The sequence below is a fragment of the Nerophis lumbriciformis genome, linkage group LG24 (genome assembly GCF_033978685.3).
Source record: "Nerophis lumbriciformis linkage group LG24, RoL_Nlum_v2.1, whole genome shotgun sequence".
NCBI classification, from domain to species: Eukaryota; Metazoa; Chordata; class Actinopteri; order Syngnathiformes; family Syngnathidae; genus Nerophis; species Nerophis lumbriciformis.
This window is the reverse complement of record NC_084571.2, coordinates 9,361,564-9,379,878: the sequence shown is the minus strand read 5'-3', so window position 1 is coordinate 9,379,878 and position 18,315 is coordinate 9,361,564. Positions and strand designations below refer to the sequence as shown.

The following is an 18,315-nucleotide window of genomic DNA, read 5'->3' as shown; positions in this document are numbered from 1 at the left end:
CGCGCGCTGATTCTCCACTTCGTGCGCGCGCGCGACACCATTTTGCGCGCGCGTGGTGCCTTTGTGCGCGCTCTCTGTGTACTCCTGGCATCTCTCCTCGCGCTGTCATGTTTCTTTTTGGCACTTTGGGGGCGGGTATGCTTGGACGGCCCCCTCCTTCTGATTGGTCAGGCGAAAAATGCTGAAAAATGCTCAGAGCCAATCAGAAGTATAGCAGGGCGGGTCATCGTCAATATGTATCAAGATTTACGGAGGAAGAAGTGGATAAAAAAATGTCGCGCGCTGATGAAGGTTATTTCATACCACATAAACACAATACAGGGTAATACAAAATGTGACCCAAATAAATAATAAGACAACAAACACCATAATCACATCTTTCAGCCAGAACTGGTCCACCAGCAATAACATCCAACCATAACATTATTTTATATTTTCACTTCTTCTTGAACATTTGTTTTCTAATTTATGGAATTTATTTTGATTCAGCAATAAAATTAATGAAATAATCTTTGAATTTTGTTTTTAAAATGTTAAAAATAGCTTTTAATAATGTATTCTGAAACAGTTTAAAATAATCAGAGAACTGACTAACACTGACCCTACACAACTATGTTGCACAATTAAGTCTTTTTTTTTTTTAAAGCGAAAGAGGTAATTTCAACAGGTACAGCATCCTATGTCATATCTACATGTAATAAGATTTGTAACAAGGCAAACCGTTTGTAAATTGGTCGAAAATTGAGCAAGTTATGGTAATTGAATTAGTACATGTACCATTGACATCAATGTAATGATTGAGGCTAGCTGTCCGAGGTAAGATGGCTACAACGTTGCTACACTGGAGAATGATTGGTCATATGAAAAATGCTCCCAAAGTGCCAAAAAGAAACATGACAGCGCGAGGAGAGATGCCAGGAGTACACAGAGAGCGCGCAGAAAGGCGTCGCGCGCGCGCGCAAAAAGGCACCACGCTCGCGCAAAATGGTGTCGCGCGCGCACGAAGTGGGGAATCAGCGCGCGATAACAGTTTTTATGCGCTCGGATTTTTGGCACTAATGTGACGCCATACTATCGGCGTATTACGGATACGACAACAGCAGAAGTCAGACTGATTTGCAGGTGTGCAATTTGTTGTGAGTTTATGCACTGTGTTGGTTTTGTTCTTTGAACAAGGTGATGTTCATGCACGGTTCATTTCGTGCACCAGTAAAAAAACATGGTAACACTTTAGTATGGGGAACATATTCACCATTAATTAGTTGCTTATTAACATGCAAATTAGTAACATATTGGCTCTTAACTAATAATTATTAAGTACTTATTAATGCCTTATTCGGCACGGCCTTATTATAACCCTAACCCTCTAACCATGGCCCTAACCCTCTAACCATGGCCCTAACCCTCTAACCCTAACCCTAACCCTAACCAAATAACTCTAAATTAAGTCTTTGTTACTTAGAATATGTTCCCCTAGTGTCCAAAAAACTCTAAATTAATTCTTTGTTACTTAGAATATGTTCCCCATACTAAAGTGTTACCAAAAACATATAACTTTGTCTTGAATTTGAAAAACAACAACATATTATTTTTCACTAAAGAAGGGTTCGGTGATCGCGCATATGAAACTGGTGGGGTTCGGTACCTCCAACAAGGTTAAGAACCACTGTTCTAGAACAAACCTTAAATGATAACTAATCTTAGCTAGCCAAATTGCTATTATTAGCTAACAACACAAAGAAGCCAGTGTGTGTGTTATGCATGGGCGTAGTTATGTCATTACGTTTCAAAAGCAGCAATGGTGCGGAATATATTGCTTACAACCTTTTGGAAAGTTTGAGCCTCGGCATCCACATAAAGTTTGCCGACAGGACTGTAACAAGACGAGAAGTGGAACAGCTGGTAGAACCATCTGGGGCTGAACCCGCTCAAGACTATGGACTTCAGGAGAAGGCCTCCCTCACCATTCTGAGCAGCACAGTGTCTACTGGGGACACTCTCTGGTTCCTTAGAACCACAATCTCACGGGACCCAAAGTGGACCTCCCACATAGACACAATCCGACAGCAGAGGATGTACTTCCTGCGTCAGCTCAAGAAGTTCAACCTGCCCCAGGAGCTGCTGACCATGTTCTACACCTCCATCACTCAGTCCATCCTGTGCACCTCCATCACTGTCTGGTCTGGATCTGCAACCGAGCTGGGCACACGCACACTGCAACGGACAATCAGGACTGCAGAAAAGATCATCGGTGTCCACCTCAACCCTGTCCAGGACTTATACTGGTCCAGGGTCAGGAAACGGGCAGGTAGCATCATTGCAGACCCCTGGTCACAAACTGTTCAAAGTCCTCCCCTCCAGGCAGGCGTTACAAATTCCAGTACGCCAAAACAAGCCGTAATGAGAACCGTTTCTTTCTTTAGGCCAGGGGTCGTCAACCCAAAATGTTGAAAGAGCCATATTGGACCAAAAAATTATTATAAAAAATCTGTCTGGAGCTGCAAAAAATTAAAAGCTTAGTATAAGTCTTATAATGAAGGAAACACATGATGTGTCTATATTAGCTATATTAGCCTACTATCAAAATTACTTTAAAAGTCTTATATAAGTGTTATAATGAAGACAACACATGATGTAAGTGTCTATATTAGCTATATTAGCCTACTATCAAAGGCTGACGCAAATCTTCGTTGTGTCATGGCGAGGGGGTTTACGCAACTTACTGCGAGGATTGTTTTCCCAGGAAGCAAACTGACTACTCCGAACAAGGCGTGCAGGTAAAAACATGATTTAATCTCAAACTCAAAGTACTACAAAAACAGAACACAAGACGAAGGCACAACGCGCTGATCGCCCTTGGAGCTAAACTAACACTTAGCGTAAACTATGGCAAGTAAAACTTACTAGCTGTGGCATGAATGAACAAAACTTACGTATACAAGGCATGAAGCGAACAATCGCATGACAAGAGCAGCATGAACTGTGGCATGAAAAGAATCAATGTCGCCAGACCGACAGACTGGCAACGGCGGTTTAAAATAGTCTCTTGATTAGAGCCAGGTGAGCGTACGAACACCAGTGGCAGGTGAAAATCATATGCCACCATGGCAACCAAAACAAACAAGAGTGCACCAAAAAACAGGAACTATTGGAGTTAAAAAACAAACAGAAAATAACAAAACACAACATGATTCGGACCACAGATCATGACACGTTGACAGAAATGTATTTTAATTTTTATTCTACACATTTTTGCAACATTGGAAATCATTAGTAAAATGGAGGCTTTGCACAGGATGAGATAACTTCTGGAAATTACTGTCTCAGAATGGCCAAAGGTATAGATGTGTGTGTCCAAGTTTAAGGAAATGGCAGGCTGTCGTCTTCTAATGGATTTATTACAATCTTTGCAAGCTGGGTAACGTTTGCTGTGGTCTGGAACAACTATCAGAAATGCATATAACTATCATAAATGCATATAAATGAAATACACAGAGGACATAAGTCAAGAAAATTAAGTGAGCTCAAATATACCTACAAACAAGGTTTAATGATGCAAAATGTACATACAGCTAGCCTAAATAGCATGTTAGCATCGATTAGATTGCAGTCATGGAATAACCAAATATGCTTGATAAGCACTCCAGCAAATCAATACAATCCACAAAGCTCACCTTTGTGCATTCACGCACAGTATAAAACATTTGGTGGACAAAATGAGACAAAGAAGGAGTGGCAGAAAACACGTCTTTCTGTAGCAGCATCGGAGAAAGTCCTACATGTAAACAAACTACGATGAGTTCAAGGATCGCTGAAATTAGTAGAACAAAATGGTGCTTGCCAAATACTCTCATCAGTGAAACATGTTTAACATAAACAGTGGGATTTCTAACAATTAGGAAGGTTTGTGTCATGTTTGTTCTCCTACAGAAAATATATTAAAACCAAAAATTCCGTGGGGTTGCTGACCCCCGCTTTAGGCTATCAATCAGACGGACACCGTGAAATAACTCTGGAACTCATCTGTCACTGTGAATGTATAACTCATGCTCACGTCATCATCTTTTTTTGCTCTTTGTTCTATTCACCACTGCACAATTATTTATTAGTCTGCACATATTAGTTATTTAAGTACTTTCGAGGTCGTGGGGGGTGCTGGAACCTATCTCAGCTGTCTTACACTAATATGCTTTGACTTGAAATACTGGGAACACTTGCCCAATGATGTGGTGGTTCTCAAACTTTCCCCGCACCCCCAAGTACCACCTCAGAAAAAACTTGGCTCTCCAAGTACCAACATAATGACCAACATTAAAATACAGTGGCATAGTAGGCTTAAGTATTCATTAAAAACAAGGCAGATATTTTTCATAACAAATATATTTTTTATTTTTGGCAACTGTAACATCACACACAGTTTGAACAGTGACACTGTGTTTGAGTGAAATGGGTCAATTTTTATCTGATACTCTTGGCATTGCTTGTGGTGTCCCCCAAGGGTCCGTGTTGGGGCCAAAACCGTTTAATGTATATATTAATGATATGTTTAATACATCCAAAGTACTGAAATGTATACTATTTGCAGACGACACAAATATATTCTACAGTAGTGATGACTATAATGAGCTCATAAATACAGTAAACACAGAACTAAACATAGTAAAAAAAATGGATGGACACAAATAAATTATCTTTGAATATAAATAAAACTAAGATAGTGATGTTTGGAAATCGCAACATAATATCTGAACAGAAAATAAGTATTGATGGTACCCAAATTGAAATCGTAAATGAGAATACATTTTTGGGAGTAATAATTGATAGTAAACTATCATGAAAACCTCATGTCAGACACATTAAAACAAAAATCTCCAAAAGCCTCTCAATTATAAACAAAGCAAAAACTATACCTCAATGAAAATGCACTCCGTACTCTATACTGCACCTTGGTACTCCCATACCTTACATACTGTGTTGAAGTATGGGTGAATACTTACCACAACACAATTCATCCTCTGATCATATTACAGAAAAGAGCAGTGCGGATCATTCACAACGTTGGTTATTTAAAAACATACTCATAATCTGTTTATGTAATCAAAGTTGCTCAAATGTAATGACCTTGTTAAATATAATACATTAATAACCTTATATAAAGAATTTAACAAATTATTGCCGCCTAATCTACAACGTTTTTTTATAAGACGAGTGCAGGCTCATAACTTGAGAGGTTTTGGATATTTCTTATTGCCGAGAGCTCAAACCACTCGTAAACGTTTTTGTGTGTCTGTATGCGGAGTAAAACTATGGAACAAACTGGACTTACAACACAAGCAATGCCAAACTATTAATCGATTTAAACTATTATACAAACCTGGGTCTGGTTCAAATATAGAGATGAGGGTCTTTAATTTGACCTGCTGTTGTACTCTGTCTCAAAGTGTTAACATGTTCTCAATGTTTCCTTACCATTATTGCTATGTTGTCTATTACCATTATTGCTATGTTGTCTATTACCATTGTTTGCATTTTGTCTATTACTATTGTTGGTATATTCATTATTGCTACATTGTTGATACAAATTATTGTTACAGTGTAATAATTATTGTTACCTGTGGTAATGCCACTATGATACAACATCTGTATTATAATCCTTGAACAAAGTAACAGTGAAACTCATGTGAATAATCACTGAATGGAGAACTAGGGGTGGGATTAAATAAATGATCTTCTTCCCACTCCCTTTCAGGCAAAACTGGACAATCATGCAATCATGCATTACTACAGAGAATCACTGATGTATCAATAAATGTATGGACTTTTGCATTTATTGCAAGGGTCAGAACTTTAGGTGCCATTTTTAAGTTGTATTTATATCTTCGTAAGAATCACAATAGATAAAGGTTAATTGTGGATTATTGAGATATATGATATTCTAGGGTATTAAAAACATAAATGTGCATTGAACCCCAACTAAAACCCATGTCACAAAACCATAACAAAATCCAAACTGTGAATTTTGTGAACTGTTCCAACCCTAATCCTGACAATTCACTGAAAACCAATAACCCATAATTGTTTGCGAGTGTGTCGGTTTTTGGAGCACGTGGCAAACTCCTATGGTTCTCAGCAGACGTTGTCCTCACAAAAGGCCGCCAGGGACGACTACTCCTTGCTGTCTTTGTTGTGCTAAAAGACAAATGTTAGCTAGTGTGATGTTGCAATTCATAGAAGATGAATTAAACGCCTCAGCCGTCACACCTTGGCCATGTCGCGATTCTTGACTTTCATCTTGTTGACCTGAGACTCGGCGATGTCTGCTCGTTCCTCGGCCTCTTCCAGCTCGTGTTGCACCTTCCTCAGTTTGGTCAGGTGCACGTTGGCCTGCTCTTCCTGTGTGACATCGAGCGACTTGTCAACGCTACGGCCCGTAGCTTTGATGAGTCGCTCGAAGGTTGGATCGCCAAAGTGTCGCACTTACAGCTTCTTCGGCTTGCCGCTTGTACACTTTCACCTTCAACTGGAGTTTGTCCACCAGCTCCTGCAGCCTCATGGCCGTCTTCTTGTCCTCGTCTGACTACGTGGAGGAACACCGGTGTCTGTGAGTTTGTAGAAAAGAAGCAAATGGCGTGAGTTGTTACCTGATAAGTCAGTTCCTTAATCTTGCGCTCGAGCTTGCGCGACCCTTTGACGGCATCAGAACCGTGTCTTTGCTCCGTCTCCAGCTCGTTTTCCAGCTCCCGCACCTGCAAACCAGAAGATATAATCATGGAGACATTTCGCTCTTCCTCTTTTCAGCAGGTCAGCGTATATTTCACCCTCGCTTCTAGTTTTTGGAGCTGCTTCTTGCCGCCCTTCATGGCGAGGCTCTCTGCCTCATTCAGACGCTGCTGTAGGTCCTTGACGGTGGTCTCCAGGTTCTTCTTCATCCTCTCCAGGTGAGCGCTGGTGTCCTGCTCCTTCTTCAGTTCCTCAACCATCATGGCGGCCTGCGATTTGCAGCCATGATTGTTACATTGCTGCCTTCGGAGGGAAGGTTTAGGTTGGAGAAGGAACGTACGTCAGTGATCGCCTTCTTGGCTTTCTCCTCTGCGTTCCTGGCTGTTTGGACGCTGTCTTCCACCTCTCCTTGAATCTGAGACAAGTCTGCCTCCAACTTCTTGCGACTGTTGAGCAAACTGGTATTCTGATATAAATGGAAGTACAAATAGATAGTGTTTCATATATTGTCAGTATTAGTTGACATTTGTCATTATTCATTATTATTTGTCATCGTATTCTTGGTCTTCATTATCTGTAGTTGCGTAGGGTTGCGCTCTTCAAGCTGAACATCTGATTGTGCTGAGAGAGAGCGACTATGGATGTTCTGGGGCATCTACAATCCAAGTGTTTTTGGATGTTCAAACCTGCGAGTGGAGAAGCTGAACCCTCTCGCAGGCGTCCAGCAGCTCCTGCTCGGCCAATTTGCGACTCCTCTCCGTTTGTTCAAGAGCGGCTCTCACTTCCTCCATTTCCGCCTGTAGTAGGTTGCTCCTGCGCTCGGCCATGGCGACCTGCTCCTTCATGTCGTCGTTGCTGCTCAGCACATCGGCGAGATGGATCTGGACCTCCTGAGCGGCGATACAAAGAGCTTGGTAAGAGCGTCATGTTTGCACATGCTGGCAGACTTTGCTCACCTTCAGTTGAACTTGAACATTCCTCAGCTGTTTCTGGGCCTCGCCCGCCTGTCTGTTGGCATGGCTTAGCTGCATCTCCATTTCGTTCAGGTCTCCCTCCATCTTCTTCTTGACTCTCAGCGCATCATTCCTGCTCCTCACCTCGGCATCCAGGTTGCTTTGGATGGTGTCAATGACCCGCTGGCTGTTTCTCTTCATTTGCTCGAGCTCTTCATCCTTTTCAGCTATCTTCTTGTCCACTTCACTCTTGACCTGGTTGAGCTCCAGCTGGACTCGCAGGATCTTGGACTCCTCATGTTCTAGAGAGGCCTGCAGAGAGACACTGGTGGTCACAAGGAGCAGAGATAGACAACGTTGTGGACTACGTCCGTTCACCTCAGCTTCCTCTAGAGACGTCTGGGCCTCCAACTTTTCCTGCTCAGCCAGCTTCTTGGATTTCTCCAACTCATGGATGTTTTTTCCCATTTCTCCTAGCTGCTCACTGAGATCCACAATCTCCTCTGGAATAAAAACGCCAGGGTTAGTTCTTACTGTATGTCCTAGTACAGGGATTCTCAAACTGTGGTACATGTACCACGAGTGGTATGCAGGCTACATCTAGTGGTACGACAAATAATCACTTTATTAAAGTACAGTGTTTTATTTTCCTATATTTAAACACAGTGTTACTGTGTGATGTTTCAGTGGCCAAAAATATAAAATATACTTGTTAAATAATACCTAAGCCTTGTTTTTAATGAATACTTAGGCCTACTATGTACTACTGTATTTTAATGTTGGTCCTTATGGTGGTACTTGGAGAGCCAAGTGTTTTCTGAGGTGGTACTTGGTACTTTGAAAACCACTGTCCTTGTATTAAAACTAGATTCGACTTAGTGCAGGCCGTACGGTGTAAGTTCTTATTTTCCCGCTTGAGCGTCTCCAGTTGTTCCAGACATTCTTCGAAGGCATTCTTCATCTTGAAGTTCTCAGTGCCCAAAGACCTGCCTTCTTTAAGAGCTGACTCCAGCTCTACCTGACCCTCTTCATACTTCTGCTTCCACTCAGCTATAACCTGCAGAAAGATGAGTTAAATATATTTTAGGTGTTGTACCTACAGATGTCAATGATGTTACTCTTGTAGCAAGAGCTGTAAACACCGAGACCTTATCAAAATTTCTCTGCCTCTTGTCCAAAGTGGCGGCAGCGGCGTTGGACCTCTCGACCTCCATCATTAAGTCCTCCACCTCTCCCTGCAGCCTCTGCTTTGTCTTCTCCAGAGACGAGCACTTGGAGTTGACCGCTTCCACAGCTTCTTCTGCTTCCTGCAAACGCAGAGCCAGCTTTTTCCTGCAGAAAAAAAAACATGTCTTGTGAAATGCCACAAGGCCCCGTCCCCTGTTGAAGCAGCACTTCTTACTTGGCTTCCTCCAGCTCCTCGTTACGCTGGATGGCATCCGTCTCGTATTTAGTTCTCCACTGAGCCACGTCGCTGTTGGCCTTGGAAAGGCAGCGATGGAGCTCGGCTTTGGCCTCCTGCTCCTCCTCATACTGTTCTCTCAGCAGCTCACAGTCATGTTGGCTGGATTGCAAGCCGTGGGCCAGCACGCTTTTTGCCTTCAGACAAATGGCAGGCATGGCATCTTGTGTTGTTCTGTCTCACATGACTTTTAGGTCCGTGCTCACCTTGACCTCCTCCTCGTGAAACCTTTTAAGCTCCTCGATCTGCTGTAGGAAGCCTTGTTTTCCCCGAGTGAGCTGAGAGAGGAGAGCGTCTTTCTCCTCCAGCTGGCGAGATATTTCAACTGTTGCACACGTGGAAACAAACAATGACAACCATGAAGGACATACAGGTGATGCCGACAGGTTCAGGTCTTGTTTACCATTTTCGGTCTGCAGCCGAGTGTTTTGGCTAGAAAGGTCGTTTATTAATCTCTGCTGCTCGTCCTCTTTGGCTTTAACTTCACTCAGCTGATCTTCTAGGGAGCGGCACATCTTCTCTGAATGAATCTTAATTAGAGGAAGACAGTTTCCTGTCAGCATGTCCAATTTGTCGCGCTGTCGTGATAAAACATGCAAGTTACCCCGCCTCACTTTGGCTTTTGCAACACATTCCAAATTGCCGGACAGGTCGTCCATCTCCAGCCTAAGCTCACTCTTCTCCTTGTCCAGTTTCTGCCGGACCCTCTGGACGTTGTCCAGCTGCTCCCCCAGCTCAGCCACACTGTCGGCGTGCTTCTTGCGCAGGGCGGCAGACGTGGCCTCGTGCTGCAGTGAACGCTCCTCCAGCTCTCTGCGCAGTTTGAGGAACTCGGCCTCCTGCTTCTTGGTCAACTCAACCTGAGCTGCAGTAGAAGCTCCCGCCTCCTCCAGCCTCTCTGTGATGTCCTCCAGCTCTCGAGACAAATCCGACCTCTGCTTCTCTACTTTGGCTCGAGCGGCACGCTCAGCCTCCATTTCCTCCTCTAGTTCTTCAGTTCGGGCCTGCGAATGACAAATTATGTCAACAAACTAAGCCTTATAAAGAAGTTTAGTTTTGGCCTCGAGTCAGGCAGAGACAAAATCTCTCACTTGGATCTCTTTGATTTTCTTCTGGAGCTGTGAACTGAGAGCTTGTTCATCCTCAACTTTGGTCTGCAGCTGCGAGGCCTCAAAGTCTTTCCTGGAGAAGAAGTTTAGCTGAATAAGAAGCTACCAAGGCTGATAGGATCAAAATAAATCAAGTCAATGTCAATGAGATTTAAATTAAAAAGTCAGCTCTAAACAAAGCTTTCCTGAAGAAAAAAATAATATCAACACAGGAAGGTTTCTAAGAGGCTTTAGGAGGGGGTATACTTTTTAAGCTTCTCGTCCAGCTGCTGTTTCTCATTTTCCAGATCCATGATGGACTCAAGGGAAAGTTTCAGATCACCTTCCAGCTTTCTCTTAGCTCTCTCCTGTTCCATCCGGATCTTCTTCTCGTGCTCTAGCGAACCCTCCAGCTACAAGAATAGCGGAACTTTTGACAGCAGCACACCAAAGTCGTTATTGCCTTAGTGACTAGGCAGCGGCTAACCTCGTCAACCTGCTGCTCCAGTTTAGCTTTGGCCTTGCTGAGGATGTTGACCTTCTCCTCCTCGGACTGCAGGTCATCCAAGGTCTGCTGATGGGCTTCCTGTAGAGCCTTCTTCTCTTTGGACAGTTTGCTGATGCTGTCATCCTGACTCATGATCTCGTCCGTCAGGTTTTTCACCTTCAGTCAGAAGTTAGTGAGAAGTGATACATCTTGTTAGGCGTGCAGAATGGTCCACTCACCTTATTTTCCAGGGCGTGCTTCTCTTTTTCAACTTTGGCCAAGGTCAGTTCTAGGTCATCAATGTCCCTCTTTAGCTCTGAGGACTCATCTTCCAGCTTTCGCTTCTTGGCCGTCAGCTCGGCATTCAACTCCTCTTCATCCTCCAGTCTCTCCATTACTTCGTTTAACTTGGCCTCTAGTTGGATCTTGCTCTTGATTAGTCCCTCAGATCGCTCCTCAGCATCCAGCAGGTTGTCTGCCTCCTGACAAAGGACACAAGATGAGGAGCTTGATAGCTACAGCGGTTGTTATACTACAAGGGAAATGCTCATTGGACCTGACTGTGAATGGTCTGAAACTTACCGCCTGGACTTGGAGGAGAAGGTCGTTCCTCTCCTGTACAACGGAGACCATTTTCTCCTCCATTTCTCTCCGCCGGTTTTCTGACTTGGCCAAATCTTCTTTGAGCTTTGTGTGGTCCACCTTCATTTGGACCATTTCCTTCTCAGCCTCAGCGCTCTTCAGCAGAGGTTTAAGCTTAAAGTACAGCTTCATCCACGGCCAATGTTTGACGTTCATAAAGGAACGGAAGTTGTACTGGATGGTGTAGATGGCTTCCCTAAGGAGAGAACAGCGCATGCTAGATTTACAGCACTAGCGAGTGTGATTCTACAGCAAACATAATTACTTCCTGGCCATCATCTTCTGGTATTCCAGCCGGATCAGGTACCCTCGACACAGCGCCTGAGTGGACATCACAACCTGAGCCAAGCGCTCATCTCTCATTTCCTCCAGAGCACCCAGCAGGCCGGCTTTAAAAAACACCTGAAAGAAACAACGAGGTGAATAAAGTTGACTTGTTGAGCATTGCTATCTTTTCATCACGCTCAATCATTCAGAACCTTAGTGTGTCCAAACTTGTACTGTGTGTGGTCCACATCGATAGAGCCCAGAAGTTTTTCTGCAGCCTTCTTGTTGTCCATGAACTGTCCTTCTGGAACTGCGCTCGCATTTAAAATCCTGTATCTGGAAAAGCAACAGTACTCCTTAAAGAAACTTATTCAAGGGAGATGTTAATGTGAACTTTCTGCTTACCTCTGTTTGAAGTCTCCATACAGAATCCTGCTGGGAAATCCTTTCCTGCAGATGCGGATGCCTTCAAGCACACCGTTGCAGCGCAGCTGGTGGATGACCAGGTGGTTTTCCATAATGCCTGTGGAGCACATTCATTCATGAAATCAAGTAATGCGTGTCTCAACAACAAACGTCATGCATCATGACTTTGCTGCATTTTGGTGAAGGTGAGAACATGTACCTGGAGTTTTTGTCTCATTTGGAATGAGGCATCTGACAAAGTGTGGATGAGTGGTCCTCAGGTTGGTCATGAGCTTCCCGAGGTTTTCCTGCAAGGAATAATTACACAAGAGGTTCTTCCCAAAGACTTTCGCAAAGCATTTGACATCTTGTTTGGTTTTAACTAGAGATGTCCGATAGTATCGGACTGCCGATATTATCGGCTGATAAATGCTTTAAAATGTAATATCGGAAATTATCGGTATCGGTTTCAAAATTATCGGTATCGGTTTCAAAAAGTAAAATGTATGACTTTATAAAACGCCGCTGTGTACACAGACGCAGGGAGAAGTACAGAGCGCCAATAAACCTTAAAGGCACTGCCTTTGCGTGCCGGCCCAATCACTTTTCACACACACAAGTGAATGACATTCATACTTGGTCAACAGCCATACAGGTCACACTGAGGGCGGCCGTATAAACAACTTTAACACTGTTACAAATATGCGCCACACTGTGAACCCACACCAAACAAGAATGACAAACACATTTCGGGAGAACATCCGCACCGTAACACAACATAAACACAACAGAACAAATAACCAGAACCCCTTACAGCACTAACTCTTCCGGGACACTACAATATACACCCCCCGCTACCCCCTACCCCCCACACACACCTCAACCCCGCCCCACCCAACCCCGCCCACCTCAACCTCCTCATGCTCTCTCAGGGAGAGTATGTCCCAAATTCCAAGCTGCTGTTTTGAGGCATGTTAAAAAAAAAGAATGCACTTTGTGACTTCAATAATAAATATGGCAGTGCCATGTTGGCATTTTTTTCCATAACTTGAGTTAATTTATTTTGAAAAACCTTGTTACATTGTTTAATGCATCCAGCGGGGCATCACAACAATATTAGGCATAATAATGTGTTAATTCCACGACTGTATATATCGGTATAGGTTGATATCGGTATCTGTAATTAAGGATATCGGCAAAAAAGCCATTATCGGACATCTCTAGTTTTAACATCTTGATTATGTAATGTTTACTAATGTTTGTGATGATTAGTAACGTTTGACTTCAGTGTTAAAATATTCGTACCCTGAACAATGCTGATACTGTTTGAAAAGATGCTCCCTTCTTCTTCGACCCTTTCTTGGCTCCTCCAGCAGGTGCATCTGCATGTATGAAGCGTGTTCAAAATATCGTAATTTCCAGACTATAAGCTGTTACTTTTTTCCTACTCTTTGAACCTTGCAGCTAATAAAACGGTGCGGCTAATTTATGGATTTTTCTTCCCTAATGGCCATAATGTTTTGTGTTCAATAGTTTTAATTATACCCAACACAGGAATGATATGTTATTGTTTGTGCTATGGCACCATCTTTTGGACGAGTTCGCTCACTGCAGGTGTTGCAGGTTGAAAATGTACTTCTTGTTTTAATGCCTGAACCAAATGTTTTGCTCGAAAGGATTCTTCATTTATCACTCCAAGCAACGTTTGTGAATTTTACAATATAACTAAGACAATTAATACGTATTAAACTGTCCCATGTGTGACGTCAGTCAGTGTTTTCATGCATATTTGCACATGCTATCCTAATGTGATGAAGCTAGCGCTGTTAGCATTACCTAGTATGCTAACACATTTACGGGTGTCTGTGTAAGTATTAGTACCTTACAATGGCATTCTGTTTGTATTGCTTCAATTTAACAAATTATTCCATAAATTCACCAAAATGTCGGCGTGAAGTTATTGAGTCTGTTTAGCTGATTGGAGAGCTAGCTGCTGCAGCTAGTGGGTCCATGACGATGACTTCTGTTGTGTTTGATCAGCTGTTTTACTGCCGTGTTGCAGACACTGTTTGTAAACAATGACAGTATGTAAATAAACATTTACAAAATATTTAACTAATATCACAACGTATATTACATTTATTTTTATTTTTTTTTATATAGCGCTTTTTCTCAAGTGACTCAAAGCGCTTTACATTGTGAAACCCAATATCTAAGTTACATTTAAACCAGTGTGGGTGGCACTGGGAGCAGGTGGGTAAAGTGTCTTGCCCAAGGACACAACGGCAGTGACGAGGATGGCGGAAGCGGGGATCGAACCTGCAACCCTCAAGTTGCTGGCACGGCCGCTCTACCAACCGAGCTATACCGCCCCATATATATCTGCGGCTTATAGTCCGGTGCGGGTAATATATGGAAAATGTTTTTTCTTCTATAAATTCCGGCTTGTATACCGATGCGCTCTATAGTCTGGAAAATGCGGTATGTTTCTCATATCTTTCATGTTTGAACAGTTTGTGAACGTGCAGAAGATATCATGAAAACTTGCCGTCGGAGGCAGAGAAGCTGACGTAAATTATTGAAAGGATTTTGACTGATGACTTCTGGTACAGTTGCACCACAGAATCGTTCAAGGGATCCTTGTTTTTCTCCAGCCAGCCGCTGATATTGTAGTCCACCATGCCGGCGTAGTGCATCAGAGAGAAGTGAGCCTCAGGCTTGCCCTTGACCACTTTGGGCTTCAAGAAGCAGCTGTTCTTGCCCAGATGTTGGTCATAAAGTTTGTTCTTGAAGGAGGTGTCAGTTGATTTTGGAAACATGCACTCCTCCTCCAGGATGGAAAAGATGCCCATTGGCTGGTGGACAAACACACTTGAGTGACCTTACATTGACATCCCAGCAGAGCAAAGGGATCATCTCACCTTCTCAATGAGCTCGATGCAGGCTGCCAAGTCCATGCCAAAGTCAATGAACTCCCAGTCAATTCCTTCCTTCTTGTACTCTTCTTGCTCCAGCACAAACATGTGGTGGTTGAAGAACTGCTGCAGCTTCTCGTTGGTGAAGTTGATGCACAACTGCTCCATGCTGTTGAACTATGGAGAAGCTACTACTCACTCAACTCAATAAGCTCAGGCCGATAAATGTTAGAACAATAGAACAAATGAAGTTTGGAAAATGACCAGTAGAGAACATCATGTCTTCTCGGTGAGAGGATGACTTACGTCAAAGATTTCAAAGCCAGCAATGTCGAGAACGCCAATGAAGTGCTGCCTGGGCTGCTTGGTGTCCAGCTGCTGGTTAATGCGCTGCACCATCCACAAAAACATCTTTTCATACACGGATTTAGCCAGAGCTCCAATGGCGTTGTACACCTGAAAGGAGGAGAATATTTGTGTCAATTTGTGGAATGAAAGTATCAATTAAAGCACAGTTCTAGTCAAATTTAAAAGCAGGTGTCAAATTTCATAATTGTGCCGCAGTCAAGTGTTCGCATGTCACCCACAAGCGTGACATGTAAAATGTCAGATGTTAGATGGTCGTACCTGTTGCACATTTTGTCCTTTGGTGACGTACTCGTTGCCCACCTTCACGCGGGGGTAGCAGAGGTTCTTCAGCAGGTCAGCAGAGTTAAGACCCATCAGATAAGCTGCTTTGTCAGCCTCTGCGGTTTTTAATCAACAATTGATTCAAGAACTCAAGGAACTTCATTGTTATAGCAAGGTACCAGATTTGTGCCCAGTGAGTGCCACAAGAGCGATAGTATGTACTGTGTATAACAATGTCAATAGAATAGGTTAAAAATAGCATAGGTTAATAGCAATAGATTATAAATAGAATAGAACAGTTTGTGATTGTGTAGTGCAAAAAGAATACAGAAACAATGACAGCAAATCAAACCAAATAAAAGCCCAGTTGAGCACAGTTGGTACACATGTGCAAGTTCAACGTCTTTTATTTGCATCAGAAGTATTGTTAGCAAAACAAAGTGAAATGCAACATCAATGTGATGTTGTCAAGATTCATAGGTTACTCTGATGGATGTCCTCACCTTCAGTGCCGTCTGGCTCCGCCTGCTCTTCTCGCTGTTTCTGCTTGAACTTCATGTTCCCATAATGCATCACTGCACCAGTCAGCTTGTAGACGGACATCTTTTCTTCCAAAGTGAAGCCCAAAATGTCGAAGGACTCCTGCAGCACAAACAATTCGACCTGTTTTTCAGTGGTCCGTCGCTCCTTTAAGAGTAGAAGACCCCTCGTGGCGACACTCACGTCAGTCGCCATTAGCTCCTCTGCGTCGTCAATGCTTTTGACGCAGATCTCGCCCTGGCTGATGAAGGCGAAGTCGTAGGGGTTGGTGCTGATGAGGAGCAGGTCTGAAGGTAAACAAGATTAAGTGTTTGTAGCATGGAGATGATATCGTGGTTCTCTTACCGATGAGTTCTGGCTTCTTGTTGCATGTTAGTTGATAGAAGATGTGATAGCTTCTCTCGGCTGCCAACTGGAAGGACACTCTGGACTTCTCCAGCAGATCTTTCATCATGGAAATAATTTTTTTCTTCTTCATGTGATTTATGTCATTTGGAATGAAACATCTTTTACAAACTTACATGTTTCGATATCCGCAGACGCCAGTTTGCCGGTGGCGCCAAAGTGAATGCGTATAAATTTACCCTGATTGAGAAAAAACTACTTTAGTGTCGGCTAGGAGCGACTTTTGACGAGATACTGAGCCAAAAGACTCACAAAGCGAGAAGAGTTGTCATTCCTCACGGTTTTGGCATTCCCAAAAGCTTCCAGCAGAGGGTTGGCCTGGATGATCTGGTCCTCCAGCGTTCCCTGTGGACAATGCGATTAACCAATCGATTTGTCCGCCACCATACAACATCTACAACCAACCTTCATTTTACTGTTGTTCTCTTTCTTCTTGTCTGCGGACACGGCAATGGTAGCAAAGTACTGAATGACCCGCTTGGTGTTGACTGTCTTTCCTGCACCAGACTCTCCACTGGAAACGATAAAGTCAACAGCTAACGTCACCTCTCTGCCACTAGAAATAATAACTTTGTCTGCTTACGTGATGAGGATGGACTGATTCACACGATCTACAGGAGAACACAAAGAGCTTGTGTGAGCAAAACAACAAGGACAGGAAGTTTGTCGTTGTGGCGCCAACCTACCCGTCAGCATCAACTGGTAGGCGTTATCTGACAGCGCAAAGATGTGAGGAGGAACCTCCATCCTTTTCTTGCCTCGGTAGGCCTGGACCACCTCAGGGTTGTAGACCGGCAACCATTTGTAGGGATTGACCGTTACGCAGAAGAGACCAGAGTACGTCTACGTTCCAAACCAACACTTACAGGTTAGACTTGTTGGTAAAAGTATGATTTGAGGACAAACTGGTCTATTTAAGAGAAAAATACTTATTTGGACCTACATAGATCATCCAGGCAGCATAGCGCTCCTTCAGGTTGAAGAGAACGGCGGGCTCGTGAAGGTGCGTCATCATGACCATGTCCTCGATTTTGTCAAACTTTGGCGGGTTCATGGGAAAAACTTGGTCCTCCTTCACAATCAACGTCTGTGGACAAAAATTACATCAGAAGACAACCCGACTGAGAAGACAAATTAATAAAACAATTCTCTTGTGTCCACACACTTTGTCGTCCTCCGTCTTGACGGTGACTTTGTCGTCCGCCTTGTCCTGCACGGTGGCCTTGACGTACAACTCCTTGTCCTCACAGACAAAGCAAGCCGTTTTGCTGTCAAAGGGGAGGGACTGCGCCTCTATCCTCTCCCGCTCGGATTTGCGGAGGTACTGGGCGGCCGGCCCGAAGATCGCCATCTCGCCATCGGTACTCATGGTCTCGTGCTGAGAGGTAAGAGACAAGCTGAGAAGAGCGTCTGAACCTGAACTACAGGAAGTCAGCGTGAAGATGAAGGTGAGATCCCCAACATCACGTCTTTTATACCACACCGTCGTCCTTGATGCAAGGGACGTCCTGCCCTACGATCACATGTTGGCTTTAGGTTCCGGAACCTGCTGCTCCTCCTGGATGAGGACGGATCAGAGTTCTTGTTATATTTAGAACAAACATCACATTCTTTCTCTATTGTTGTTTGACGGATATGATTGCAAAAATTCATGATCATCTCAACAAGTCCTCCAGGAAGACTCCAGGAATAGTCCAAAATCACAAAGTGTCAAATTGTTATTGAACTACACGCTGCACTCGTGTGATCATTTCCTGTGATTAGGCAGGAACAGGGAGGTCTCACTCGAGTTGTTTTTTCA

The 18,315-nt window shown here is 43.5% G+C and overlaps 1 protein-coding gene across 1 annotated transcript; it reads right to left on the bottom strand.

The window, feature by feature from the left end:
• Positions 1–4,355: 4,355 nt before the first annotated feature.
• Positions 4,356–17,905, bottom strand: LOC133620203 (myosin-4-like). Its single transcript, XM_061981488.1, has 39 exons — positions 17,680–17,905; positions 17,458–17,601; positions 17,201–17,357; positions 17,098–17,125; positions 16,920–17,028; positions 16,767–16,859; positions 16,631–16,694; positions 16,455–16,553; positions 16,293–16,396; positions 16,073–16,211; positions 15,567–15,685; positions 15,246–15,395; positions 14,946–15,116; positions 14,573–14,879; positions 13,330–13,406; positions 12,245–12,332; positions 12,025–12,142; positions 11,832–11,955; positions 11,618–11,754; positions 11,293–11,548; positions 10,950–11,192; positions 10,711–10,887; positions 10,491–10,636; positions 10,227–10,317; positions 9,750–10,139; positions 9,539–9,665; positions 9,342–9,460; positions 9,076–9,272; positions 8,822–9,005; positions 8,565–8,730; positions 8,052–8,176; positions 7,677–7,985; positions 7,407–7,610; positions 7,061–7,186; positions 6,819–6,989; positions 6,642–6,746; positions 6,482–6,577; positions 6,262–6,393; positions 4,356–6,189 (listed from the first exon to the last, which is right to left on the bottom strand). The coding sequence occupies exons 1-39, from the start codon at positions 17,881–17,883 to the stop codon at positions 6,166–6,168; spliced, it is 5,820 nt and encodes a 1,939-aa protein (XP_061837472.1). The 5' UTR covers positions 17,884–17,905; the 3' UTR covers positions 4,356–6,165.
• Positions 17,906–18,315: the final 410 nt, after the last annotated feature.